Below are 26,198 nucleotides of genomic sequence, written 5' to 3'. Positions count from 1 at the left end.
TCACGTTGTGCACTGAGCTAACAGTGTTTATGTTATCTGAGCTAAGATTGAAAGACAAAGGAGAGATTTAGTATTTCCAGGAGGGCTGCTCAAAACAGCTAAACAGCATTACAGCTGAATCATGCCCTAAATGCGACCAAGAAACTTTTATCAACCAGCCCTTACAGTGCAAATTAAAAAAAGTCCCCATTTCTATTGGTTTTACACTTACGTATTTTCATGAGTAGAAAAAAAGAGTAAGGAAATTACAGTATGTGCCTGACTTTATTACTTTAATAAGCAATGCAAAGATTCCAATCCTGATTCTTTACCAACAGTATGAAGCTAACGCTTTCCTGAACAAATAAATAACTGCAATAACCACAGTAAGAAAGCCCTCCTTAAACAGGTGGGACCCAAGACAGGAAAGTAAAAAAAAAAATTAAAAAAAAGTGGTGGATTTTTTTTAAATGTCATTGGAACAATGTTATCAAAGCATTTAATAAAAGAAGGAAAAGTTGTGTGCTATATTTAGAACACCTTTAACTGTCCTCAGCCTCAAGATTTATGTTATTTCCAAACTTGGCATAGAGCTGAACTTTCAGGTCAGATAACACCCTCTGAATTGATTCCACTCGGGATTCTAATGCTTCAATTTCTTCTTGTAAACTTTTCTGAAAAAGAAAAAGTTCAGCTAGTTACATAAAACAAATTGAGTCATGTCTGTCAGCAACATAGAAAGAGATACCACCCTCTTTGCCAACTTTTTGCCAAGTCAGGCTGTAAGACTTACTAGGGGCCCAACAAAGGCTAGCTTGGCTTTGTGTACTGACATCCCACTTATGACTTACTGTGCATACACACCCCCCTCCTCAAATCATAAATCAAACATGAGCTTCAGAAAGCAAAAAGGCTCAAAGGATGAACAGATCATCCCATTCCAAAGCTCATCACACTATAACAGCCAGTACAGTAAAGGAGCTCCCTTCTGCCCAAACCTTTGCTTCTTCCAGCATCTCTTGTGTCTCTTCCTGGGAATGACTAATGAAGACATCTCCAATTTGGTAGGGTATCAGAAGTGAATCACCATCATCAAGCATCATTATGTCATCACAAGCATCTTCCAAATTCTGAAGTTGTTTCTATTTACCAAGACATAAGAAAGATGGTCACTTTGTACTGGATAAATTATTTCAATTGATGTACAGTCATGCTATCAGTTGAATAATGAACTCAAGTGAGTCCACATATTGGGCAAAAATCCCACCTGCAGCAAGATAACAGTATGTCTAACAGAGTATTTCCAGAGCTGTAATTTAGCATATTAAGTTTAATGAAGATGTATCAGTAGAAATTTCTAGTCAATACTCACTATGTCGCATTAATAGGATAATTAACTGTCTATACAAAGGAAATAACAGCAAATTTGAGTTTTGCTAGTATCTGATAAGCTGCTACCCAGGAATTTTTTAATTTAGCAGGAAAACAGAAAAAAAATTACAAATAAGATGGTTAATTACTTTATTGCAAAAGTAGGATTATTTTACAGTCCCATCACCTTAAGCCATCAATGGAACATCAACATAAAAAAGGCAACGGTTTTACAACATACAAATCAGGTAATTATAGGAAACAGTTTGTGACAGCACTAGCATTTTTTAAAAAATCTCAGCAACACTTCTTTGCAAATGCTCTGCCTGATTAGTGAGTCAGAAAGTGAATTAATACTAAAAAAATAAAAATTATGTATCCTAGTCAGCCTAGCAATATAAAACCTCTGCACTGCCAGTGACAATCTTTGTCAACACATCAAAAGAAGGACACAACAAACAGCTGCCTCATTGGTTCAAGAAAAATAAACATGAACAATCTCAGGCAAGAAATGTTAAGAATATTACAAACAATCACTATACATAGATAATGCTTCATATATGGCAACTAAAGAGTTCCAAGAACTGCATGCAGAAATATACTAGTGGCACTAGAAATACACTAGTTCTCATTACTCCTGTTTTTCCACTTTAACATTCTCTGGCTATTTTCAAAGTATCAGAAGTCCCCTATTGGAACCAAAGCATTACTTGCAGTCATTCACAGCCCCTATTCTCTATGTTACAGCTGAAAACTAATTCCTGTCAATGAAGAATTATATTTAAGGCAAATATACCTTTTTCACTTCTATTTCTTCTTTCAGCTCTGTGATCCTGCTAGTATTTCTGGCAAACTTGTTAATTTTCTGTTGATCTTCAAAAGTAACATTGACATCTTCTGCAGCCTTCAAGAGATGAAAGTGAAGACTTTATTTCATACATTGGCTTGAATCTCGCTACAAAACTACTCCTAGAAAGCTTCCGAAAAATAGTTTCAAAGGTACTGCATTCTGCTTACACACTTGATTCCTTGAAACACCTCCTGAAGGACATCAACAACACCTACACAGAGCAGCACAGAAGCTCTAGTAACACCAAGTTAAAACACCATCTACCCATGGCATTCTAGTGCCAAAGGCTGCTTCCTGCTAGCTGAACCAGACACCTCTGCTCCAACAACACTGCACAGTGCAGCCGAACAGGTTGATGTAGTGTCTCAGCAACGTTATTTTATGCGAGCTGGTGAGCTGTGATGTGCTACGGGGCATCGGGAGATTCCGAACCCACTGCACTGTGCCGCTCAGGCAGACTCTCCCCGACTGGCCTGCGGTGGCAGCAGGCAACCTGGCCACGGGTGGGGGGTCCTCCCTTTACAGGCAGCTTGTGCAGCCAGAAACAGCTTTGGCCAGTTTACACCAAACTCCACCGGCACAGCCTCCGTAAGGCTAGCGTGTCCAAACCCGCCCCTGCACGTTTGGATAGCGCGATAAGCGATCTCGACAGGGCTACAATAACGCCAGGACCTTCATCCACCGACAACCGACCCGGGTATTTTCGGCAGGGCCTGACCCGGAGCTGGCCAGGCCCGCCAGCGGCCTAGGAAGAGGGACACCCGCCCTCCGGCCCCGCACAGGGCTGCGGCCCGGGCGCTGCGGGACCCGCGGGGCTGCGGGAGGCACTTCAGGGGAGCCGCGGCGAGAAGCGGTGACCGCGCCGCCCCAGCACCGAGACGTGGCGGTCCGCAAGGACCCGCCCGCCCCGGCAGGCGGCGGAGAGGCTGAGCCCTGCCCGTGGGGAGAGGCTGGCAAGGGGGGAAAAGCCCCCTCCGAGCCCGGCGGCCAGACTCACCGCTTTCTTCATGGTGGCGGCCATGTTGGTAGGACTGAACCATTAGCCGGCCCCACAGAGGAGAACCTGGGGGCCTGGGAAAACGAGACAAGACGAGAGAAAAGTGCCCGGCGGCCGCGACCCTGCGCGTCTCGGAGTTTCTCTCTCTCTCCTCTCTCTCCCCACCGCTTCTAGCCAGGCGGGCTGCCCGACGGCGCCACAAGGCAGACGGGAATTTTCAAGCCATGCCCCTCAGCGCTTGGTACGTCCCGTTTAGAGGGGAAGAGTCCCGCCCGCGCCCTCCCGCCGGCCGGGCGCGCTGCCGCGGGACGGGGGCCGGGGGCTGCGGGGGCCCGGGGCTGCGGGGGCCCGGGGCTTCCCGCCTGCTCCGTGCCGGTGCCCCAAGTGCCCTGGTGCGGGCCCGGCGCGGTGCAGCAGCAGCAGCAGCTCCTGAGGGAGGCGGGCGCCTGAGCTGGGGGCTGCGGCGCCGCGCCCTGCCTGAGCCCGGGGCCGGGGACTCCTCCGAACTGCCCCAGCCCTTGCCAGCCGAACCAGTTGCCTTCCTGGAAAAGTAGGTGAAAGAGGCCTTCAAGTTCAAAAAATCGTGGAGGGACTTTCTAAGCAAAAACAAATACTTTTTTTTTTCTGAAAAGGCTGGTTGACAGCTTCTAAGCAGAAACAGGGAGAGCTGGCGTTTGCTGCCTGATTGCCTCCGCATGCTGATGTTTATTTAGCTTCTCACAGCTGCCGCACAAACACACAAAATCCTAAACCAGGCCATCGTAACATTTCACAACTGTGGGGGAGAGGCCGGGTGCTGCATTCCTGATTCTTGGCTGCAGTGGGTGCAAGGCCTGTGATCCAAAAGTCGGGGGGGCCCTGGGTGGATGAGCACATGTGGGTGTTAAACAGTGTGAGGGCTCAAAACTGACAGGATTTCTGAAGGCATTTGCCCTGGTGGGGACTGGCCTGGCTACTGCTGCTGGTACCAGTGGCTGAGACTCTTTGAGACTGATCAGCTCCTGCTTGGGTTTGCCAAGACCTTGAAGAATGATCAGCGCCTCGTACACACAAGCTTTCAAAAATTTAAATACACCTCAGCTACAAAGTTTACTGAGCAATATGCTGTTGTGCCGGTGTCAGGTGGGGATGGCAACAAGCCTGCAGTGTATGGTTCATGAAGGTATATGAAAATATCTTCAGGTGTTTTGCTGTGATTCATCTTTCTGCTACATCCTCCTGTGAGCCACAGCTGAAAGTCATTAAGAGTTAGACCCAGAGAAAGTACCTGGATATGCAGAGTCCAGGGCCCTAGATGGTGTGTTTTTTAAGTGTCTGGCTTCAGAAGGGAATTTGGAAAGCTGAGTTAGAGTCTGCAGCTCACTGAGCAGTGTCTGGGGACAGTTTGAATCTCCAGAAAGAAAACCAGACAGCATTGCGAGCAAGGAGCTCTCCTAGGGTCAGCACGTTCAGTCCCAGGCAGCCAAAACTGCTGAACCTTTTCTTAGAGCTTCCGAGAATGGCCTCCACCAGTTTGGGGTCCAAAGATCAAAACCGTTTCCTGAAGGCAAAATTTATAACCTTTCTTTCTCAAGCTGTGCTTAAAAAAGCGTAATACTCTGATTGTACACGATGGTCTTGCTCTTCAGACAGTTATTCATGACACAGGAGGTTGATGTACACCTCGTTGTTGCCTAAAGGCATCCTAATTCTGATTTCCCACCATAAATAACTGAACCATAAATAACTCTGTAGTTTATCCAATGACTGTTTTAATGAGACATATAGGAACAATCAGTGGATCAGAGTGCCAGTGTTTGCTTTTGTTAGGATCCCTTGTTGCTGAGGGAGAACCCAGTACTGCAGCTGCAGAATTGTTGCTCCATAAAAGTCAATTCCAAAGGGGATCTGTGGAGAACAATGGAAGACAATGCCCAACAGAAGAATGTATATTTTTAAAGTTTCCTATTAATTTCCTGTGATTAGGCCTTATTAGGCAGAGCTGAAACATGGCATGCTCTATTCAAGTCTTAGCACATATACTGACACCATTCTCTCTCAGCCTTGACTTTGTCCAGCACAGATGGAAAGAGTACAGCAGCACTATGGCCTGTCAGAATGCAAAGTTTGAGTTCCTGCTTTATTACTGATGGAGGTGGAGCTTACACCAATGCCATTCACCTTCACTTCAGAGTAGAGCTCGTTTGGGAGCTCTCTTTCAATAACTGCTTTATGTTGAATAAATGCAAGAAAGGCACAGCTACTTGTGGGGAAGGTTGCAGCAGATTTCTGGCTTAAAAGTTATTAGAAGGAAAAAAACTTTCAGAATTATAAAAATATTCTATAATGGACATTTATTGAATGAAGAAGTTCTGTTGTGTTTTTTTTTTTTTCCATTTCAGAATTTCAAAACTCCTGTTACAAACTAGTAGAAAAAACAGAAAAGAAAGTATTTTGAGTGGCCCTCAGGCTGACTGCTACATTTTGGTTTGGTGTATATGTTTGACTTGTTTTTCTTCGGAGCCCTATGTTGTTATTAACGTACATAAAAACATAATCCTAAGTCTCTGCCAGAGAGCAAACTCTCATCTCTGTGGCCGTTCTCCTACTCTTCCCTGGTTCAGCTATCTTCTCCCTTCTTAAAGGTCTTACTATGAAAAGATATCATCTAAACCATGGTTATTTCCCCGGGTTGATTAACTGAATAATACATTAGGTCTGAGCCAATGGAATTTCCTTCAAGAGAAAAGGAGTGGATTTCATAAGAATCTGATGGCTCTGAAAATCTTTTTCTCCCACATGCTGAGGCAAGATTTATGGTGTGAGCATGTTGCCAAGAGTAACTTACTGTAGACCTTTCTTATGTAAATAAAAGTGAAAACAGTGCACGAGTGCAAACATCTAGTGGTGGAGTAAGATAAACCCACTGAACTCAGTGACCTCATTTCTTTTTCAGTTGCATAAAAGGACTTGCTCTTTCTTGTACTGGTCCTCGTTGCTGTTGGGAGTGTGGTTAGCTTCACCTTGCACTTTGGTGGATCCCTTCCATGGTATGTGTAACCCCCATGCCTTTCATCTTACGTTTGCTTTGTGGTTCTTTTTCACATTTTCATTTCATGTTACTTGCTGTAGCCTTTTGCAATATAACTCAGTGGGAAAGAGTCTTCCCATGCTCTTTGCTGCTTAAGTAAATTCTTTTGGATTACCATTTACCCTTTTCCCTGAAGTCACAGAGCTCTTTCTCAGTCTCTGAGCATCTTGAAATACCCACCCATCAACAATGTTTGTTAATACAAGATGCATTAGAACTGCAGAAAACTTAATGGAGATGAAGTGGTTGGTTTATCTAGATGTAGCCTTTATGAAGTGGATCAGTAATAGCAAAAGCCACACAAAGCTGTACTATTTTAATAGTGTCAGAATGCCAAAGGGGTACAGCTTTGTGGGTGCAAAGCATGGCATTTCCAATGTTAGACAATGTGACTTATTGTGATAGAAAGGTCCTTAGTCCAAATGCCTATGGCTGCCCTTCTTGTACCAGCACTGTGGGAGGGCATGGAGGTTGAAGAAGAAAAATCCCCCTCTAAGGGTGTTGTTTGCCAAAAGGAGATGCCAGATCTTAATGATACAAGTCTCAAGTATTTATAGGGCAAATCCCCCTTAATTTTTTTATTCTTTTGTGATCTCAGGAAAGGAAGGAAGATTTTCTCAGATTTCTGACTATGTTCTTTCAAAGAAAGAAAATCTGTCCTGTTAGTCAAAACCAACATCACCATTTTATCATTCAAGCCCTCTTCTATGTTCACATATATCCAGCATTAGTGTTATTAAATTGCATTAGCTTCTTTCTGCAAGTCATCCCAATAAAATTCACCCTCTGTGCAGGAAACTTCTTTTCTCTCACTCTAGTGCTTTGCAGATAGTTCTGCAGTGTCAGCTGGACCCATGAAGTCACAGGGAGTTTCTGCTGGCTGTTTGTGCCTGAGATGGAAGCTGGAGATTCCCTTTTTCTGGGAAATTCCCTTATGATGAAGCATAGTAGAAGAACTTAACCTACATTTGTAAACAGGGTATTCTGTAAACATAGTGTTTTATAATCCCATAGTTCTGGCCCAGCAGGACACTTGTTGCCTCATGCTAGTTTGATTTAAAATAAAAGGTAAGAGCTGTCTCTGCAGCCCTGCCCTTCCTCACCACTACTTGACATCTCAATATCAACAGGGAATGTACCACGATCCAAAATATTAGCCACATATCTCTGTTACTCCACAATCTGTTCTGTTCCAGAAATGTTTCTGGTGGTGGAACATCTCTCAGTTTACCAGGAATTTTTTGTGGCCTGTACTGGAAGTCTCTCTGCAGGGCCTACAACATCTGTCTTGCTCTCTTTTCACTTTTGTCGTTCACCTTCCACAAGAACTGTTCACAGACTACCTGAAATGAGGTCTCCAGTTTCACCTGTAGAGGTAGAAATAATTTTGTTTCTAAGAGCAGCACTGTCAGTCCCCATTTCAAAAGTCAGCATGTATTGAAAAATACATGTAAGGAGGAGTTGAGTTCAGTTACCTCCTTAACCATCCCCTTGCTGGATTCTCCATCTTAAAACATTACAAATGTATTTGCCACTGAATCTGGAGGTTGGTTCCAAACTCCTAGCAGGTCTGTCAGTGATGTGCCCTGTCTGGAGTGTTGGTCAGCATTTTTTAACCTGCACAAGTTTGTGGGGTTTCTTTTTTTTTTCTTTTTTTTTTTTCTTTTTTTTTTTCCTTTCTTTTCTCTTTTTCAGGCATCAGATGTGCTTATTTGATACTTTACCAAATAGAGCAATAAATATATTAGATGTTTTCCCAAGGACAATAGTTGCATTCAGTAGTCATACATCTGAGGAAACTAACCTCTTCCCTGAAGAGGTCTGTGGTCAGGCATTAGCACTGAAATAAGCAGCAGGATTTCAGACAAAGGCTTTATCTGATGAACTACTGATGCAGTCTGTTCTAATCCCTCCAAAAGCAATGAATAGGAGTAACCAGGATGTGGCCCAGAGGTTATTGAGTTCAGTGAGGCCCAAGTGCCTTTTGGTTGACTAATGGTGAAGGGAGATGGTTTTCATATTTTCTTAAGGCTCTAATGAAGACAACAGAAGGAAAATACACTCAGTTCACAGCAATTCAGTTGTTAAAGTTCAAACTCATCTCTTTGTGTTTTTACAGAAGTCCTGCTGGATTCATAGTATCTTCTACATATCTGTTAGGCCTTTCATCAGAAGATACCCCCAAGGCCACAGAGGATAGTTTCACACACACCCTCTCTAGGGTTAAACAGCAGTGCTCTGTAATAGTTGATGAAAAATCATTTAAAATCTCATACTTATTTGCAATTTCTGGAAAATTTAGAGACTAGATATTATTACCAAACTAATCAAGGACAAGATTATAATAATAGCTAGCACTCCTCCTCTCTGAACAAATGGTCGAAGCCGTGATGTTGTACATCAGTCAGAAGGCATTGGCTGCAGAGGAGATGGAAGCTGCCAACAGCTGGTTGGGCTCTGAGTTCTGTACTGGCTAAGGGGAGGACACTGCTTACTTAACCTCCTAGCAGTCTGTCCTGTACTGGAAATTCTCCTATACTGGCAAGACTTCAAGATGCTAACCTCATGAAAGCATCACCTATTATCTTGGTATTTCAGGGGAATTTAGAGACCAGATATTAAGGTCTGTGAAACTGGAATTCTAGAAATATAATACACTATAATACAAAAATAACATGAAAGACTATATTCACATAATTATGCTTTATGAGATTTTATAAAAACATGCCAGCACAGGAAGAATAAGATAGATATTTATTACTATACTTTAAATGTATGCAAAATGTGCACAAACAATATTGTTAACTATCTTTTCTTTGACAAAGGAAAGCCTTCAGAATCTTAGCAAGTACCAAGCATCTGCTGGCTTTCAAAAGACTTGGTATGAGGTCAGTTTGACTTCAGCAAAAACATACCCATCTGACCGAAAGTAAGTTGTGCAAATGTTATGGATGTAATCGACAAATCCAGTAAATTGCATGAGTTTGAGGCTTATTCAAGTGTTTGTATAACCAGCTTTCACAAATACTCACAAGAAGTCCTATAAGAGCTATTTTTCCAGACAATTAAGACAGTCACACAACTAAAGGCTTCAGATTCGTAAATGCAGATCTTTGTTTTAAATTTCAAGAGTTATTTGAATTAAAGGGATGCTCAACATTTCTCCTTCTGAAAGCTTGCCTTGCTTTTGGCAAACAGTTCTGGCCTCTTGCTTGCATTGTGGAGTTATTAATACCACTAAGATCTGAAAATATTTTCATAATTTTTCAGTACCATAACACAAGTGCTACTTTGCATGTTAACTGCATATGAAAAAGGCAACTGCACATGTACAATGTCTGAGCAGAAAGTTAAATGTATAATTGCACACAAAAATTAAGTACAAATGTATGTGATTGCTCGTAAGTACATTGCTTCTGGAAACAGAGCTAAAATCAAGATTAATTTTCCAACTGAGAAAAATGACCAGGAATTGCTGTCTCAGATAGCTACATACATGCATCATGGCTGAGCCCCAAGCTGGTAGGGCTTTTTACAGCTGGGAAAATACATAAACACCTACAGAATGTAAGTGCCTGTTGGATTTTGAATGCCTGAGGATCCTCATTTTGAACTGTATGGTGATCTAACACTCCATGTATCCTGGTGACATGGCAAACCAGCTGACTCCTTTGGCCTAGAATCTTGGGCAAAACTTGACCACACAAATGCTTCTTTAGGCTTTATATAGAATCTTTCAGAGTTCCTCCTAATGACTCCCAGGACCTTCCTGCCCTTTATACTTTCAGGATCAGTTAATAAAGATAAATATCTAGATATTTTGTATTTACATGGGACTCTCTGCAGGTCTGATTTGGAGTGGGTACAAGCTGGCCCAATTCTTAGCTACATCATCTAAAGTCACTAACACCCACCAGACACGCCCCATAAAAGGAACTTAATGGTGATTAATTGAATATATAAAATGACAGGCTTTTACTGATACTGCTAAACTAAAATGTTTCATTATAGACTGGATCTGAAGGCACAGTGCTTACGTGTCATGGATCATTAGGCAGCATAAAAAAGGATACGTCACGCTGTTCAAGTGGTGAGGAAAATACTGTTTACATTACACCTTTTAAATCCTCTAAGATTTTCTTTGCATAACCTCATGTTACACTGATAACATCAGCAATAAATTGACACTTTTATTATTACCCTGTCATAAATGTACGTAATTATTTTACGGTAAATAACCAAATTACGACACTTCTCAGTGGGACAAATGTAAAATATAGATGATAGATGATAGATTGTACATTAAGCCTGTCAATAATTGCAGAACAGAGAAGGATAGGATGAGTGTCAACAGGAAAAATACAAGTTATGAACATCTGGGAGAAACAAGGCTGAGAAAAGCAACAGGACATGTCCTGTACTAGCTTAGTATGAAGGTACACAATTATTGCTTAATCACAAAATCATTATTCCGGTAGTTGAAGGATTCAGTTCACTCCTAACTCCCTCAATTTCCCCCTGGAAACATTGAAGACTAGTAAAGAGAAGCTAGGACTTCCAGTATCACCATTCATGGCATAGTCTCCACTAGTGAAATTCCTACCTCCTGAACATGAACCATATGCTTTGAAAAATGAAATGTTCTAACAGATTTGTAAGTGCTACTGCTTTTTAAACTAAATGTGCCTTCCATAGTGCTGTGTGGAAGGTGAAGAAAGCTTCTAGACTTCTGTCAGTTCCTTCCAAAAATAAAAAATCAGCCTGAGACAGTAACTCATTCTCAGCACATCCTAATGCACAAACTCTTTGCTACAACTCCTTTCCCAGCTTAAGGAGGACTAGATTGCTAAAAGAAAATAAACTGAAAAAGCCCAGAGAGTGGTTGTGGTTATCAGAAGGAAAGAGCCAATCAAGCCCTGAGTATTTCTAAGCTGATTGTCAGAACATCTTGTCATGGACCTCAATTTCTTGGTCTGTGCTGTAAGCTTAACCTCTCTAGAGAATGAATCATGTCCAGAGCATTGCTTTCTTTATGTAAAGCAGATAATAAATATTTATTCACAGAAAGAATGGTTCCACTTTTTTTTAAGTAAACATTGGCTGTGCTTTATTTAAGTCAAGAAATCTCTTCATTTTCTTGACCCATGTACTTACTTAATTAGAGACTCCTTCAATAGTCGACTGTCGCAATCTTTATTGCAGAGATAGATATCTCAAACAGGTCATGGCCAGCTAGAAGATTCCTTGGCTGGTGGAGTTTGAGCTGTTCATCTACATTTCTGTTTTTGTAGATCTCTAAGGATTACCTTGTTCTCAGTTTGCTCACCAGATTTTTATTTCTACACTGCTACTGTCATCTTGTAGGAGTGTAATCAATCTTCTAGGTGTAGTGAGATCAGAAGAATTCTGTATTAAAAAGCTAGTATTTGAGTGAAAATATAATCAAGATTTCTTTTGTTTTCATTTTACATTGAGTGTCTGTATAACAACTTTGAGATCTTGCTTTTCAAGTACATTTCAGTTTCTTTTCTGTAGAATGGGAATTACTGTACTTTCCCATTTCCTAAGCTGAGGCTGAATTCATCAATATTTACAGAACTCTAAGATCCTCAGCTGGCAGGAGACATAGAATGGAAAGTGTATAAACAAACATGAGCAAAAACCTGGAATAACAACTTTGTGTTTTGACACCAGAGTTTGCAAGTTGCATTCAGCTGTCTTCCCCAGCATTGTGAAATACCTTGCCTGTGACAAAGACTTTCCCTGTGTCACCTACTCATTCTCCAACGGCACTTTTAGATTGTAGCATTTTAGAAAACACAGGAGACTTCACAAGCATTTTAGGGCCTAAACATCAAAAAGCTCTTTCCAACAAGGAGAAAGAGTAGAGTTCAGGAGACAGGAATTGTGTAATGTCATAGAACAAACCTGGAATTACAGGTATTAAGAAGGAAAATGTACTACCAGTCTACAGCTCTTTCCCGCGGAGGAGTTAATTCAGTAACATTCAGTGTACTAGAAATGTGCTGTATGAAAAGGACTCAGTTCACTTTGGGTGAGCTCCTTGCTTTTGATGTTTTATGATATATTGGATGTTCAGCCATTGTGTTTCAAGCAGATTTCTAAGCACACCTCAGTCTCTTAAATCCTGGTGAGTTCTTAGCTTGATGGGATTTCCAAGCTGTATTTAAAGACTATGTTACTATTGTTTCCCAAGAGATAGTACTAGCAATTACTTCTGCTTTGGAAGCAGCTCTAAAACTTGGACTTCAGTACTGATTAAATATTTCAGGGATGAAAAAGATGTGCTGCAATACAGTGTTTCTGTACCTCTAGAGCAGTCCCTGTCAGATCTTCTACAGAAGCATCACACTGGCAGATCATTTTTCAAGGAACATTCTCTCCTGACTTCTGAGACTGCAGAAATCAAAACACATTTTTCTCTATATCAAAAGAGAAGTATAGAAGAATACGTGTCACACAGTATTTAGTTTTGATCTTTAGATCTTTCCTGATCTTTGACCTAAAAATACTCCTTGCTGTAGTATAGAAGTGAAGAGGGCTTTTCACTCACAGTTGTCATTGGCTGTTACACTTACTAGAAAATATTGGGAAGTCTTGTGGATAGACATCTGTGGGACAGTGGTGACATCTTCACTGTTACAGGTCCCTCAGAGAAGTGCTACTTCTGTGAGAATATGCCCCCAAAATTAAGTTCAAGAACCCTGTAACTGGTGTTGTTGTACATTTAAGATAACCCTTGATATGTTCTAAAGGTCACAAGAACAGATCTTGCTGAAAATTAAAGGCTTGTTTTTGAGATCTCTTAAAAGGGAGGGGAGGAAGTGAAGACTGAAAATGCCCTTAGAACTGCACTTCACCATAAGCTGAGGCAATCATTAGCTCTCTCAGATCCAGGCCTAGCTGAGCTACAAATATACTGGCTTCCCTGCCAGAGAGTTACATCACGACCACAGAAGTTAAATAAAACCTTTTCCATTCTGTAATTTAAAAACAGCTTAATAGAGAAGATTTCGTATTAACAGGGTGGTTTCTTCCCCATAGCAGCGATGAACATGGAAAAACTGACCCGTGCCCAGTTTAGTCTTGACTTGTCTATTCCAGACTCTTCTAAAGTGATTGTTTCACAGGCACTAATCTGTGACCCTTCACATGAGTTCATTTTGATTCCTTAAACAGACAGGTGTCCACAGAGCACACAAGTTGTCTCTTCTTGTCGGGTTTCTCAGAAGAACTTATCATTGAACAAAGCCCAAACTGCTCAGTTTACAAGGACAGCAAGATGTGTGTTTTCAGTGGAACTGGCTCAAAGAAAACAAATAACAAGAATGTCAACTTGTTGTGGTGTCTCCTTAAAAAAATTGTGAGCCTTTGAACCAGCCTTAATTTTAAAACCTGCCTAGAAAGTTCTCCAATCTTGTGGCCCACATACTATGATCCCATAGGATAAAGTCACTGAAACAGAGGAACAGGATTGGGAAGGATGTACCAAATCAGAGGAGTCTGCAGTGAGATGTCATGCTTTTGTACATTTTTCTTTGTGTTGGTCACTGATACCTTGGTCTTTTTATTGTTATTAACTTGACTTTGAGACATCACTGTGTGTCCCTTGTCTAACACACCCATCTGTCTTCACACTCTGCATTTTACCATCAGACACTTCAATAAAGGGGATTAAGTGCTGAGTCACAAAATGCAACTTGAGAAATACGAAAAAATGTCGTGTGGGGTGGGAGAAAATCAAGTTCTCATTGTAGCATACCTGTGTTTCCTGGAAATCCTCTGGTTTACAGGTAGCTTTTTGCCTTGAAGGAAGATCTACAACCTCTCTGACTTCACTTGCAAGGAGAGGACAGAGAGCTAAGTACCCAGGTGACCCAAGCTGCTTTATCTGTGCTAGCACCTCTCCTGCCTTCACTTAGCATGAAAACCTCTGGCTGTCTCTGAGGGCTACTGTGCAGTTTCCGATTAAAAGACTCGCAGCACTAACTGATTTTTGTCAGAATTTAAAGGCTGCCAACACTAATAGTGCAGGGAGTTCTGCCTTTAGAGATGATGCACTCACTCTTTTCATAAATAGGTGGTTAGTCAGCCGGATAGGGGAAGGGCAGTCCGCACACCAAAACCTGTTATTCCTCAGCTCCTTTCATTTTTATATTTAATTATTTTAAAGTGCAAATGCTGCAGGAAGCTGCAGCTATCCAGCCACCTGTGCCTTCTGGTACGGGTACCACAGCCCCCCCACGCTTCATGCGGACGTTCCTTGGCTGCCTCGCCCCCCCGACAAAAGCCGAATTTCAGACAGCTTCACGGGAGCCTTCCCACGGCCGCCAGGCAGCCCGGGTGCCGCTACCTGCCGCCCCGGCCGCGGGCTGCGGAGCAGCAGCAGCGCCGGGAGCCCCGGGCAGCCCCGCGGGCGGAGGCGCGGGCGGTGCTGGCGCGGTGCCCTCCTGCCTCGCCTGAACCCTTTCATGAACCGCTTGCCCTGCTGCCTCCCCGGGCCGGGCCGGGCCCGCCGGCCCCACCTCACCGCACCCAGGGCTCCCATTGGCCCTCGATGAAAGTCCAGCGAGCCTCCCGGCTGCTGTGCTATATATATATATATACATATACGCGGATGGGTGTCTGTCACCGCGGCGATGGGAGGCTGCAGCATCTTCCTCCAGCACCCCGCCCTCACCTGCGGCCGCGCCGCGCTGAGCCCCGCGGGGCGCGCAGCCCCCGCGCACCGACTCTTCGCCTCCTCCCTCAGCGCCCCGCGGCCGGCGGAGACCTCCGCTCGGCGGGTCCGCGGGCACCCGCTGGCCGCCCTGCCCGGCCCCCCCAGCTGGCCGCTGATGGGCAGCCTGCCCGACGTCCTCTGGAAGGGGGGGCTCAAGCGGCAGCACGAGACGCTGGTGAGGCGGGCGCAGGGATGGGGATGCTGCGGCGGGGGCCGGGGGAGGCAGGGGAGCGCCTCGCGCTCACTGGGGGGTCTGTTCTGCGCCCCCAGGCCGAGTACCACAGGAGGTTTGGCAAGATCTTCCGCATGAAGCTGGGTGCTTTCGACTCGGTGCACATCGCAGCCCCGTGCCTCCTGGAAGCTCTGTACCGCCGGGAGAGCGCCTGCCCTCAGCGCCTGGAGATCAAGCCCTGGAAAGCCTATCGGGACTATCGCGACGAGGGCTACGGGCTGCTGATCCTGTAAGTGATATTCGCAGCACCGGGGGGATGGCTGCTCCCCGCGGTTTGGAGGGAGCCGGGGGCGAGGGCGGTTTCCGCGATGCCCAGGAGATGCTGCGGACCCACCGCGCCCGGCTCCGCGGGGCCCCGGCCGCCCTCCCCAGGTTACGCTCCCGCGGAGCGGCTGTGCCGGAGGAACAGCCTCCCGGAGCTGCCCCCGGAGCAGGTTCCATCCCCTGTGCCCTGGGAAACGGCTGCGGAGTCAAGTTTGCGCCCGTCGGTGCGATGAGGCGCATCCGCGCCCCGCGCTGCCCGAGATGTCTTGTGGCACGTGCCGCGGGTTTGGGGTTTTTTTCTTCTTTCTTTCTTCCTTTCTTTCTCCTTTAAGCCTTTCTCTCCCTGTTTGATTTGTTTGTTTGTTTAATTCAATCTAGGGAAGGAAAGGACTGGCAGAGGGTTAGAAGTGCCTTTCAAAAGAAATTAATGAAACCCAAGGAAGTTGCAAAACTGGACACCACGATCAATGAGGTACTGCACTCTGGGAAACTTGCTCTATCCCCAGTCCTCCGGAAAGCTGGAAAATAAAAGCAGATCAAGTGGTATGGTTTGCCTAGATAGCTGCTGATTTGCTCTGCAGTGGCAGAACCATGAGTTCATGCTCCAAAATCATTCAGGGAATGCTAAGTACAAACAGATTATCAGAGTCTGAACAAACATGAGACCACCCAGAAACCTGTAGTTGAGATTGTCTCCACAGAACAGTAAGATTATTCCACAATGATAAGGGCTCCTGCAAACAGGAGTTTTTTGCCTTTACCCCTTCATTCTTATGTTCTTATGAACACCTCCCTCCTTAACCTGTGTGTTCCTTATTGAGTTTGAAAAGCATCTGTGATAAACAGCTTAGTCCCCTTTCTTGTGAAACTCCAGTACTATCCCAGTGTCAGGCTGAAGCCTTTCATCCCTGTGGAGGAAAGCTCTGTTTGCTGAAGTACAAGCAGTGGTAACATGAGAGTCATGTAAAGTCCAGACATACCTTATTGCAGGGGGAAATTGAATCTTGTTCACAGAGCAGGAAACATAAGTATTCCTCTCTTATGCAAGATTGTTTTCAATTTAAAAGACAGTTGAAAATGTATATTACACAGCATTTGTATTAGTTGATATAATTTTATTCCCTTCTTTTCTCTCTCTTCTCCACTGCTTAGGTCCTGGAGGACTTCATGCACAGAATAGATGATATTTGTAACCACAATGGACAAATGGAAGATGTCTATTCAGAATTCAACAAATGGTCATTTGAAAGTGAGTTGGTTTCTTGCCTGACAATGGTCTGCATTTTGTACCTGCCATGGCGTTTCAGTTAAAGTATGATCAGTGGTGAATGGGTAGGGTGATGATTTCCAAACTGCCAACTGCAATATCATAGAAAGTGGGTTGCAGAAAAGCCAGGGGACTATCTGTACATGTGCAAAATTCATCATCAGCAACACAGACTCTTCTGTCTGGTTATCTGTGTGGTTTATAAAAAAAAAATATATCGAACATTATAGTCATTATAGTGGCTTATTATAAATCCAAAACTTGGGGGAATCACAGTGCATTTATCTAGAGTGAGATCAGATAGCACACGACCAATTTTGTCCATCTGATGTTTGTTAATTGTCAGCAGCACAATGAAATTATCCAGTAAGAGTGAAGGAGTATTTGTTGTAGACAAGGGTTGGAAAATCCCATTTAAAATGTTTCAATTAAGATTGAGAAGAGCTGGAATAAGTAACCAAGACAGGAGCCTCCATCTTTAGAAATGTGTAAGAGTGCACTAAGGAACCATCTGCCAGGAATGACTTAGGGCAGAAGAAACAGCATCTGTGGTTCCCAAAAGAAGGAATGGTTGGGTATAGTGTGTAACTGAACAAGCGCTGCCAGACCTGTCTGCTCTTGGCTGGCTCATTTCAGTAACCTGTGTACTGAGTTCCTGAAAGTGGTTTGTTTTTCTTCCAGTGTCAGTGGTGATGGCTGCTTTTGGAAAGGGAGAAATAGGAAGTGACAGCTTTGGAAAAATAAATTTAAAAAAAAGAGCAAGTGGAAAGAGGTGGACACAGGTGGAGTGTGGGATGCTGCCTGTGTTCACAAGTGGTTGCTGGCTGTGGAAGGGGCTAGGAGATGCTGGACTAGATGGCTTCTTCAGGTCCTGTTTTCCTGCAACTCAGTTCTCTTCAGTAGCTTTGCCTGATAGCTTACTTACCAAATATGCCAGCCCTGCCTGGCAGAATTATCTGTTGCTCATGTGAGGGGATCAGTGGTGATTCCTATTTGTGAAGGAAGTGCTACTGGAAGGGCACCTTAGCTAGATATATTGCTACTTGGGTCTGAGGCAAATGTGCATAAGGTGTTTTGAAAAACTGATCTGACAGGTGTGTATCATAGAACAGAGACCATTTTTCAGAAGGATAATCCAAGCCATTCCATGACAATAAATGGTGGACATCATGCACCCTTCTGTTTATATCATTTAATTATAATGTTGCTTAACAACAGGTATCTGCCTGGTGCTGTATGGAAAGAGGTTTGGTCTCCTACAGCAGGATGTAGAAGAAGAAAGTTTGAACTTCATCAAGGCTGTAAAAACGGTATGGAAGGGTCTTTACTGGGCCTGTAGTGATTTTGTACCCCTACTACTAGTGAGAGGCTACCAGTTTAAATGGGGGTCACCCAGAAAAAGAAACTCCAGCTTCTGTGCTACATGTGTATTGGCAGCCTTGCAAATCCAAGGAGACACTTAGATGTGCAGTGCTAGTACTGACCATCTAACCATCCCATTATGGAATTCTGACATATGTAGGGGGAAAACACTGTATGAACAGCAGGGTAATCCTGGAAATAGAGTTATTGGGTTGGTTAGTTAACTTCCCTCTCCTTCTGAGGCACCTGTTGTGCAACACTGCTGTTTGTTGGGTGGGACTCTTGGGGTTGTGTAGTATTATGCAAATATGCTGAATTTGGAGGTTAGTCATTCCTGCAAGCACACCTGCTGTGCATTTTGCTGCAACTTGGACTCCAGTGATACATATCTGCCTAGCCTTGTTTTTTAGCTTTCACTGTTACCAAGGGAGGGAGAGGCACTGTCAAAGGGTGGCTTGTCCCATTCTAAAACAGGTGCCTAAATTAGATAGGATGAATCACCCACTGGAGAAGCCTCATATCCTCTATGGCTGTCCCTAATTTTTAGCTGGATACAATCTGAGTAGGTTGAGACACATCCTTTCTCTTCAGGATGGAAAATCTGCCAGAATCATAACTTCCTGAAAATTGCCTCCTACTTTCCAGTCTAACTTTGCTCAGAGATTGCAAGTAGATAGATTAAAGAAAGATTTCAAAAACTCTTTCTCCTTCACAGATGATGGCTACTTTTGGAATGATGATGGTGACCCCCGTGGAACTTCACAAGGGTCTGAACACAAAAGTCTGGCAAGCTCATACTAAAGCATGGGATGATATATTTAAAACAGGTTATTGTTTTAAACATGATTTCTCTCCTTTCCTTTTGTCTCTGTTTCCTACTTGGTGGAATTAACTTTCTCCATACTTGCTACTGCCTTACGCTGCTGTTAATTGCTGCCTTCAGCACAGATTGAGACACCCTTTCTGCACAAGCTAAACACAAACCTCTTCCAAACATGGAGCACTGTTTTCTGCCACTTAGGTGTGGTTGTGGGGCAACACCCAATCTCCAGGGAAGGCCCAGAAATTTAAGAGCCAGCAATGTCATGAGTCCACTTCATTCTGTCATAAAAGGAAATAGCCAGAAAATGTATAATCTCTTTAAATGCAAGGCATATGAGTGAGAAAAGGGACCTCCCTCAAAGGGAGCTGTTTTAATGAGAAACAAGAATTTTACATGCAACAAAAGCCTGTTAGCTAAAAAAAATGGAAATTACAGGATTTCTGAACAACCTGGTATATAGTCATAAGTCTTAAAACCAGAAGCAATTTAAATAATAAAGTGTAGTTTGGCTTTTTGACAACATTTTCTTTCTATTCAAGATGAATTTGCCTTCGAGGTTAGAAAAATTACTCTAACTCCTGATACAAAGCTAAGTTTGTATTTTTCAATAGTTTGCTATTCAGTGACAGTTATAGCCAAAGATTAAGGCAGGTTTTTGGCACTTGGATGCTTTTAATGCTAAGTGATATATTTCTCTTTGGTATTTGCGTACTTTATGCTTCAGGACTTTTGGTAATGCCAGCCACACGGGAACATATTTTATGCTTCTTGGTTTATGGGTTTTAAGAAAGACACTTCAATCCAGTTTTGTTCAGAAAAAAACAGTTTTACACCTTCACTTGACATGAATAGCTCTTTACTAGGAGCTGGTCTTAACAACTGGGATATTCATTAGGTAGGATGGGCAAAATCTTGTCCTCTCTATTTAAAAAAAAAGAAGCATGTAGAAATCTGGCATCTATTTTGCCTTCCCCTAGTAAATCAAAGGCTTAAATTTCCCTGCAGGGAGTCTGAGTGCTAAGTCACTTTGATTTAACACCTTGATCCCCTTTGAAAATCCAAGATAATAAATTTTACACACTTGTATTTCTGTTTGCTAAATATTTCACTCAACACATCACTGATTTCCTTTCCTAATTTAAGAGAGCATTATTCCTAATGGTTTGCTGGAGCTGCTTCTGTTCTGAAGTGATTTTTGTATCTAAGTTCTTTAAAAAGAGAAAATACCATTATTTATTCAGTAGAATGCTCATCACTTGAAAAAAAAAAAAAAAAAAAAGAGCAAAGCTCAGTGTCCTCTTGTCAGATGTAACTTTGCTTTTATTTTTAAAGTTTTTTGGTGACTTTCCATTCATTACCTCCTGCTCCTCCCTACTCAGCCAAGCACTCGATCGACTGTCGACTGGAAAAGCACTCTGCAAACCCTCAGGAGGATTTCCTGTGTGACATCTATTCTGGGGGACAACTTTCCAAGAAGGAGCTGTATGCTGCCATCGCAGAGCTCCAGATTGCTGGAGTTGAAACGGTAAACCTGCCTTTCCAGGAGCTTGTTAAAGCTGGCATCCTTCCAACTCCCTCCTTTCTCCCATAACTTCTGAGACTTAGATCATCTTGTGCTTGCTTCTCTGGCTTAGATGCAAGTGGATTTCTACCTGAAAGCACTAGATTCTTTCCTCTGTTCATTAATCCTAGAGGGCAACTCATAATCCCTTAGGTTTACAAAATACCGTAAAGCAGCGACCAGCCAAAAAATGCTGCTTTAAACTTTTGGCAACTTCTTGTTTCTGTCACCAAAAATTGAGGTCTTACGTTACTTTTTGGTTTGTTGCAGACAGCCAATAGTTTACTGTGGGCTTTGTATAACATCTCACGCAATCCACACGTTCAGCAGAAGCTTTTCCAGGAAATACAGAATGTTTTGGCTGCTAATGAGAGTCCAAGTGCTGAGAACTTGAAGAATATGCCTTACCTAAGAGCATGTCTGAAAGAATCCATGAGGTAGATTCTCAAATCATTTTCAAAAAGCAGAATGATCACAAAGATTTTTACCAGTTGGTGTGTAATAGGGAAAGAATCTTCTAGTATGAATAATTGTGTTCACTTTGTTGTTTAGCATAGACTGTGAGAAATACAGGGAAAAAACTGCTGGAAATGTGACCCATTTTGTTTCTTTCACTGTAGATTAACACCGTCAGTGCCATTTACCACTCGCACCATTGACACAGAAATGGTTCTGGATGATTATGTACTACCCAAGGGGGTAAGTCAATTAATTTAGCTTCCAGGTTTTTTTGCTGTTGATTATCTGCTCTGTAAACCACTGAAATTGGTCCTTGCCCATGCTGGGGTGTGGAACTAGATGATCTTTAGAGTCCCTTCCTATCCAAACCATTCTATGATACTATGATACTTCAGCCTCAAAATGACTTTGCCAAAGTCCCAGGATAAGGAATAAGGAAATCACACCAAGAATTCCTATAAACTGGGAACCATTCCTGCCTGCCATGCAGGATTTAGACAAAAAGATTTTGGTGTGCTATTTCAAAATTTCTTTTCAAACTTTCCAATGATTTTCTGAGGAAACCATGACCTTTTCTGTGTTTAAATTACTCTTCAGAGAATTACATGACATCTTCTGAGGAAACTGCCTTGCCTTTACTGATGTATTATTTTTTTCCATTAACAAGCTGATTCACTTGGGTAGCTCTAAGCCAATTTGTAACGAGACTCTGTCTGTTGCTTTATTTATAGACTGTATTAATGATAAATAGCCATGCCCTGGGTTGCAATGAAGAGTACTTTCATGGCTGGACTCAATTTAAACCAGAGCGCTGGTTTCAGAAGAACTTAATAAATCCTTTTTCTCATGTTCCATTTGGGATTGGGAAGAGGATGTGCATCGGGCGCCGCTTAGCAGAGCTGCAGCTTCACTTGGCCCTTTGCTGGGTAAATACTCTGTACACATATGCCTGGTTGCTCAACATTTGACCTCATCAGAAGATCTAGGAGCCCAAGCCTGCTAACTGAAATGTTTGTGTTTCAGCTCATTCGCAAGTACCAGATTGTAGCGACTGACAACAAGCCAGTGGAAACGCTCCATTCAGGAACACTGATTCCCAGCCGGGAGCTTCCCATTGCGTTTCACAGACGATAAGGTGTGTGCATTAGGGCCTCCTGAGTACAGGAGGCTTTGCTTTGAACCTCATTTAGAGTTCTCATAGAAGTGTGAGTGTAAGAAAACAGATGGGTTTTTTTAAGCTTTGTTCTCACCGTGTGAGATTTATTAAATGCCATCGCATTATTTTACTTTTAACAGAAATATCCTGTGTACTAAGAAGACAGATTTTGTATTGGTTATGGCTCTGAATTGAGCTGTCTGGTTTTAAACTCAAAAGAGCATGTCTTCTGTACCTGGTGCAGATCAGAAATGGGAAATCAAAACATATATACTGTGGGGAAACATACCTTCCCCACTGCAGTTCTAGAAGATATTTCCTGAAAAATAGCATTTGATTTTGAGCATCAATATACAGATTGAAAAGAAAATGCCCTTGTGAAGGAAGAGTTGACCAGTGAACTACAAAGTCTGGATTAGAAAACTTGATTTTAGGCAGGACAAAGAAAAGCAAAACCTATTTGAAAATAGTCATGCAATCATGCAACTTACTGTGCATTTTTGGTTCACAAGAAGGCATGTAAGATTTTCCCTGCTCACAAACTCTTTGTTAGCCTGTTTGTATAAAAATCTCAAGTGGAGAACTGATCTAGAAGTAAGCCCTCAAACTAGAAATCAAGTGACATTTCAATACTATGGGAGACATTTTTTTGCTGGCCAACACCACAGGAAGAAATCTTCTGGTATACTCCGAGTAAGAGTATTAACTTCATTAACTGAAGTTTGTTGAGTGTTATTTGCTTTTAAACAATCATTCACTACATAGATGCTTTTTGTCTTTAATACAGCTTGAAAAAAAATGAATGGCAACCCTACTGCTGCTTTTTCTTAAAAAATATGTTGACTGGGAAAGCCAAAGCCTATGGCAACCAGTGGAGAAACTGCAACACACGTCCCCTGAACAATTGCTGAGCCAGAAAAAGGACCAAGAAAAGCTCCCAAACTGTTTTATTGGAAAAATGTTTTTACTTAGTTCAGCTGTTCTTAGCACTGTTAAGAGGAAAGAAAAGTACTGTGCATGTTCATATAGCTCTGGAAATACAATAATTTAGTGCAGCTGAGGGACTGTACAGGATAGAGCTTGATAATGAGCTGTGGAGTGTTATGTATAGTTCTTCTTGCTGCTGAAATTGTTATAGCCTCAAGCTGTTCAGCAGGCTGGCTTGGAAAGAGCCTGTTTCCAGTTCGTGAGTATCATATAGGACACCTGGGGGAACAGCAGTCACGACTGAACTGGCCCTGTGAGCTCAGAGGTGAAGAGTTTTAAGAAGTCAGTTTAAGGAAAAACAAAGTCACTTAGTCCTTACCAGAGCACCAATGCCATGAATTATACTGAGAGGTAAGACAGCAGTCTGTAGGAAGGCTGGCAACAGGGCCTGAAGATCAGGGTAATGAAAGAAGTGTACTTTCCCTGAAGTTAACAAACTTCCTTAATAAAAGGGAAATGATGACAAAGGTACCTAGCAGGATTTATTCCTGATGCCTGCCCAGTACTTTTGTTTGGAACAGTTGCAATACTGTGCCTGCCACATACTCTGCTCGTGCCCATAGAATTTCATGCCTCCGACTCCCACACAAGCCATTTTATCACATCTTTCTGGTAAAACCTTAGTGGCCTTTTATTGCATGAGAGGCCTTATCCATAAATAGAATCACTGGAATCCTATGGGTTCTGCCAATATTAAATTACGATTATCCTAACAGGATAGTTACTTCCTCAGCTGAATAACATAAAATGTATGTTTCAAAGGACCATGGGAAATAAGGATCCTAAACATTTTGAAGAGGTGGAGGTTTCAATACCTGTATCTAAAGGTTAAAGTTGTCACTGCTCTGCAAGTAATGCTGCATGTCAGCTCTTATGGTCACTAGTGTATTTTTCCCATTATGCAGTTTTAAGTACAGGTTTTTTTATATAACCATGAATAGTTATTTAATTTTTTTCACTTTCTGAAGTGTACAAGAGCTTTAGCATTTGTTGGTCTGTCTCCTGTGGTTTTTTGTTTGGTTTTTTTCTGCTGTTATACTCAGAGATGTACAATGTAGCCATATGACAGTACGTAAAGCAATTTATGCATTAGCTGAACCTTTCTAGTGAATTTGGTAATAGTCAATTTTGTAATAAAATAAAGGTTTCTATTTTTTTTTTCTATAAATAGTATTCCAAAGTTTGTTGTCAAGTCTTTGTAGAATTACAGAAGTCTTGTCTTCCATGGTAACTTCTTGCAAAAAAAAATTCTGTGTTACTTTCCTCCCTCTGCTTAAAATCCTCAGTGGACTTCAACTTGAAGTTCTGCAAAATCAAGTTGCTTTGACTCAACACTGAAAAAAAAATCTGCTTTGTGATACCCCCAAGTGGTTTGATTGTGTGCTATAACCACACCTTAACTGAGAAGCAGCAAAGCCCAACTCCTGGCAGCAGGGGGAAGTGGGCACTGCCTGGGTGGTTAAGCCCTGCAGCACAGAGCTTTGGTGGTGCCACACTCCTTTTCTGCCATTCATTTTCTTGCCTTTCCTTCAATCCAGGCTAGCCCTAGTATTCAGGAAAGTGTTAAATCCGTGCCTACAGGCCCTTTCCCTCTGCATAATCCTATCAGACCTCAGTGAATGCAGCCTTTCTGCATCCATAACACAGGCTGCACATGTTCCTCTCCCACATGCACAGTGCTGAGGTCTCCCAGGGTGGGATTGTTACATTTCTCTACTATTATGACACGATAAAATCAACCTAAAGTTTTGTGAAAAGATGAAAATAGTTTGAACCTCTGCATGATCAAAAGAAATTATATATCTTAAGCCCAAGCACCCAGCACTGTGACTGGTAACACAAAGAGCAAATTTGACAGTTATCAAGACTGTGCTGTCTCTGCCAAGGGAATGATGGTGCAAGGAACCCATACAGCACTATGTGAGAATGTTTATTTTCTGAAAAACAGATTGCAATATGCACTTCATAGTGACTGCAATTCATGTGCTGAAACTGATGTGACAGCCCAGAACCTCAGCAGGGTGGGCTGGAGGAATGCAGGAGCTCCCCCCTTCTCTGGAGAGCTTTAGTAGCTCATGCTAAGGTGCAGGACTGTGTGGAGAGATCTAACCAAGCTGCTACAACAATAATATGCACTAAGTCTGTTCTTCTAAACTAATATTACTCCACGGGAGCCAATGGAGTTGTGCCAATAGGAAACAAAAGTTAACAGAAAGTCAGGACTATTTTTCAATTCCAGGCATATCACATTGCTCACGAATGTTCTGACTATTTAACTTTTAAAGACAACCAAAATGAAGAGGTTTATCTACTTGAACTGACCTTGACAGGCTCTTTATCAGCCATTTCAAAATCCTTTATTGCTTCTGTATAGTAAATCACAGGTTCATGCTTACTGGACTGCTTTGTGGTTTTGCTATTTAAATTTAGTGGACTCAAAGAACTATACAAGTGTTGCTCTGAGTAAGGTTTTTATCAACTCTGTACAAGCTGAGGTACAAAAGTGTGCTGGATTCTGGATTTCCGAAAGTACAATAACCACTGACCTGGAAAATTTTGTTCCGGAAGCTGTGTAGATTTTCAACTTCCTGAAATTTTCAAAGAACTTCATTAATCTACTACCTCAAAGTAAATGTCCAAAGTAATTTACCTAGGAATCAGGTAATTATCAAACTACACAGATAATGAATGACCAAGTCAGACTTCCACATTAAGAAACCTGCATGGCTTTCTTTTGTTTGTATTTCAGAAGCATGAAAACCAGCATGATGCTTCTGAGGTTAATAAATGTCTCTTAAAACTTTTCCCTGTGGTCAGCTGGATAAATTCCATTCAGTTCTTTGCCTCTTTGAAATAATTTGCTCATTGAGCATTACTTGCTAAGAAGGCAATGGCAACACTGCTTCCTTGTTACTGTTTCCTTCAGATGGTCTTCAGGGGAAGATAGTTGGAGCATAAAATGAATGGAAATAATTGGCCTCCACATTAACTTTCTCAACAAGGAAGTGAAAGAGGCTTACCTATAGAAAAGGAAGTTAATTCTGTTCAGGCTTCAGGCATGTTAGTGGGAATGATAC

At 42.4% G+C, this 26,198-nt stretch overlaps 2 protein-coding genes across 7 annotated transcripts; one reads left to right on the top strand and one right to left on the bottom strand.

Moving 5' to 3' along the window:
- Positions 1-245: 245 nt before the first annotated feature.
- PFDN4 (prefoldin subunit 4) lies at positions 246-3,340 on the bottom strand. The gene is made up of 4 exons (XM_051632930.1): positions 3,198-3,340; positions 2,147-2,254; positions 978-1,121; positions 246-653 (listed from the first exon to the last, which is right to left on the bottom strand). Exons 1-4 carry the CDS (start codon positions 3,219-3,221, stop codon positions 522-524), a joined length of 408 nt encoding a protein of 135 aa, XP_051488890.1. The 5' UTR covers positions 3,222-3,340; the 3' UTR covers positions 246-521.
- Positions 3,341-3,428: 88 nt separating this feature from the next.
- Positions 3,429-24,281, top strand: LOC127390851 (1,25-dihydroxyvitamin D(3) 24-hydroxylase, mitochondrial). 6 transcript variants are annotated; one of them, XM_051632925.1, is made up of 15 exons: positions 3,572-3,747; positions 6,133-6,226; positions 9,093-9,196; positions 14,101-14,160; positions 15,281-15,471; positions 15,885-15,978; positions 16,659-16,755; positions 17,992-18,083; positions 18,851-18,962; positions 20,338-20,483; positions 20,790-20,956; positions 21,140-21,218; positions 21,710-21,904; positions 22,002-22,113; positions 22,922-24,281. In XM_051632925.1, the coding sequence occupies exons 5-14, from the start codon at positions 15,317-15,319 to the stop codon at positions 22,110-22,112; spliced, it is 1,248 nt and encodes a 415-aa protein (XP_051488885.1). In that variant the 5' UTR covers positions 3,572-3,747; positions 6,133-6,226; positions 9,093-9,196; positions 14,101-14,160; positions 15,281-15,316; the 3' UTR covers position 22,113; positions 22,922-24,281. The 6 variants fall into 6 exon arrangements, with proteins under 6 accessions (XP_051488888.1, XP_051488885.1, XP_051488886.1 ...); XM_051632926.1 differs by lacking the exon at positions 9,093-9,196; XM_051632924.1 differs by lacking the exons at positions 9,093-9,196; positions 14,101-14,160.
- Positions 24,282-26,198: the final 1,917 nt, after the last annotated feature.

This window comes from Apus apus, chromosome 15, assembly GCF_020740795.1.
Source record: "Apus apus isolate bApuApu2 chromosome 15, bApuApu2.pri.cur, whole genome shotgun sequence".
Classification (NCBI taxonomy): Eukaryota; Metazoa; Chordata; class Aves; order Apodiformes; family Apodidae; genus Apus; species Apus apus.
Note: the sequence above shows the minus strand (reverse complement) of the source record. Positions and strands in the feature narration are given on the sequence as shown.

Excerpts from the sequence above, each read along its gene's own strand:
- LOC127390851 (XM_051632923.1), top strand. The coding sequence starts at position 14,928 with ATGGGAGGCTGCAGCATCTTCCTCCAGCACCCCGCCCTCACCTGCGGC. Across the intron at positions 15,186-15,280 it reads AGCGGCAGCACGAGACGCTG|GCCGAGTACCACAGGAGGTT; the intron begins GTGAGGCGGGCG and ends CTGCGCCCCCAG. Across the intron at positions 20,484-20,789 it reads AGATTGCTGGAGTTGAAACG|ACAGCCAATAGTTTACTGTG; the intron begins GTAAACCTGCCT and ends GGTTTGTTGCAG.
- PFDN4 (XM_051632930.1), bottom strand. The coding sequence starts at position 3,221 with ATGGCCGCCACCATGAAGAAAGCG. Across the intron at positions 1,122-2,146 it reads AAGAAATAGAAGTGAAAAAG|AAACAACTTCAGAATTTGGA; the intron begins GTATATTTGCCT and ends CTTGGTAAATAG. Across the intron at positions 654-977 it reads AGATGCTGGAAGAAGCAAAG|AAAAGTTTACAAGAAGAAAT; the intron begins GTTTGGGCAGAA and ends TTTCTTTTTCAG.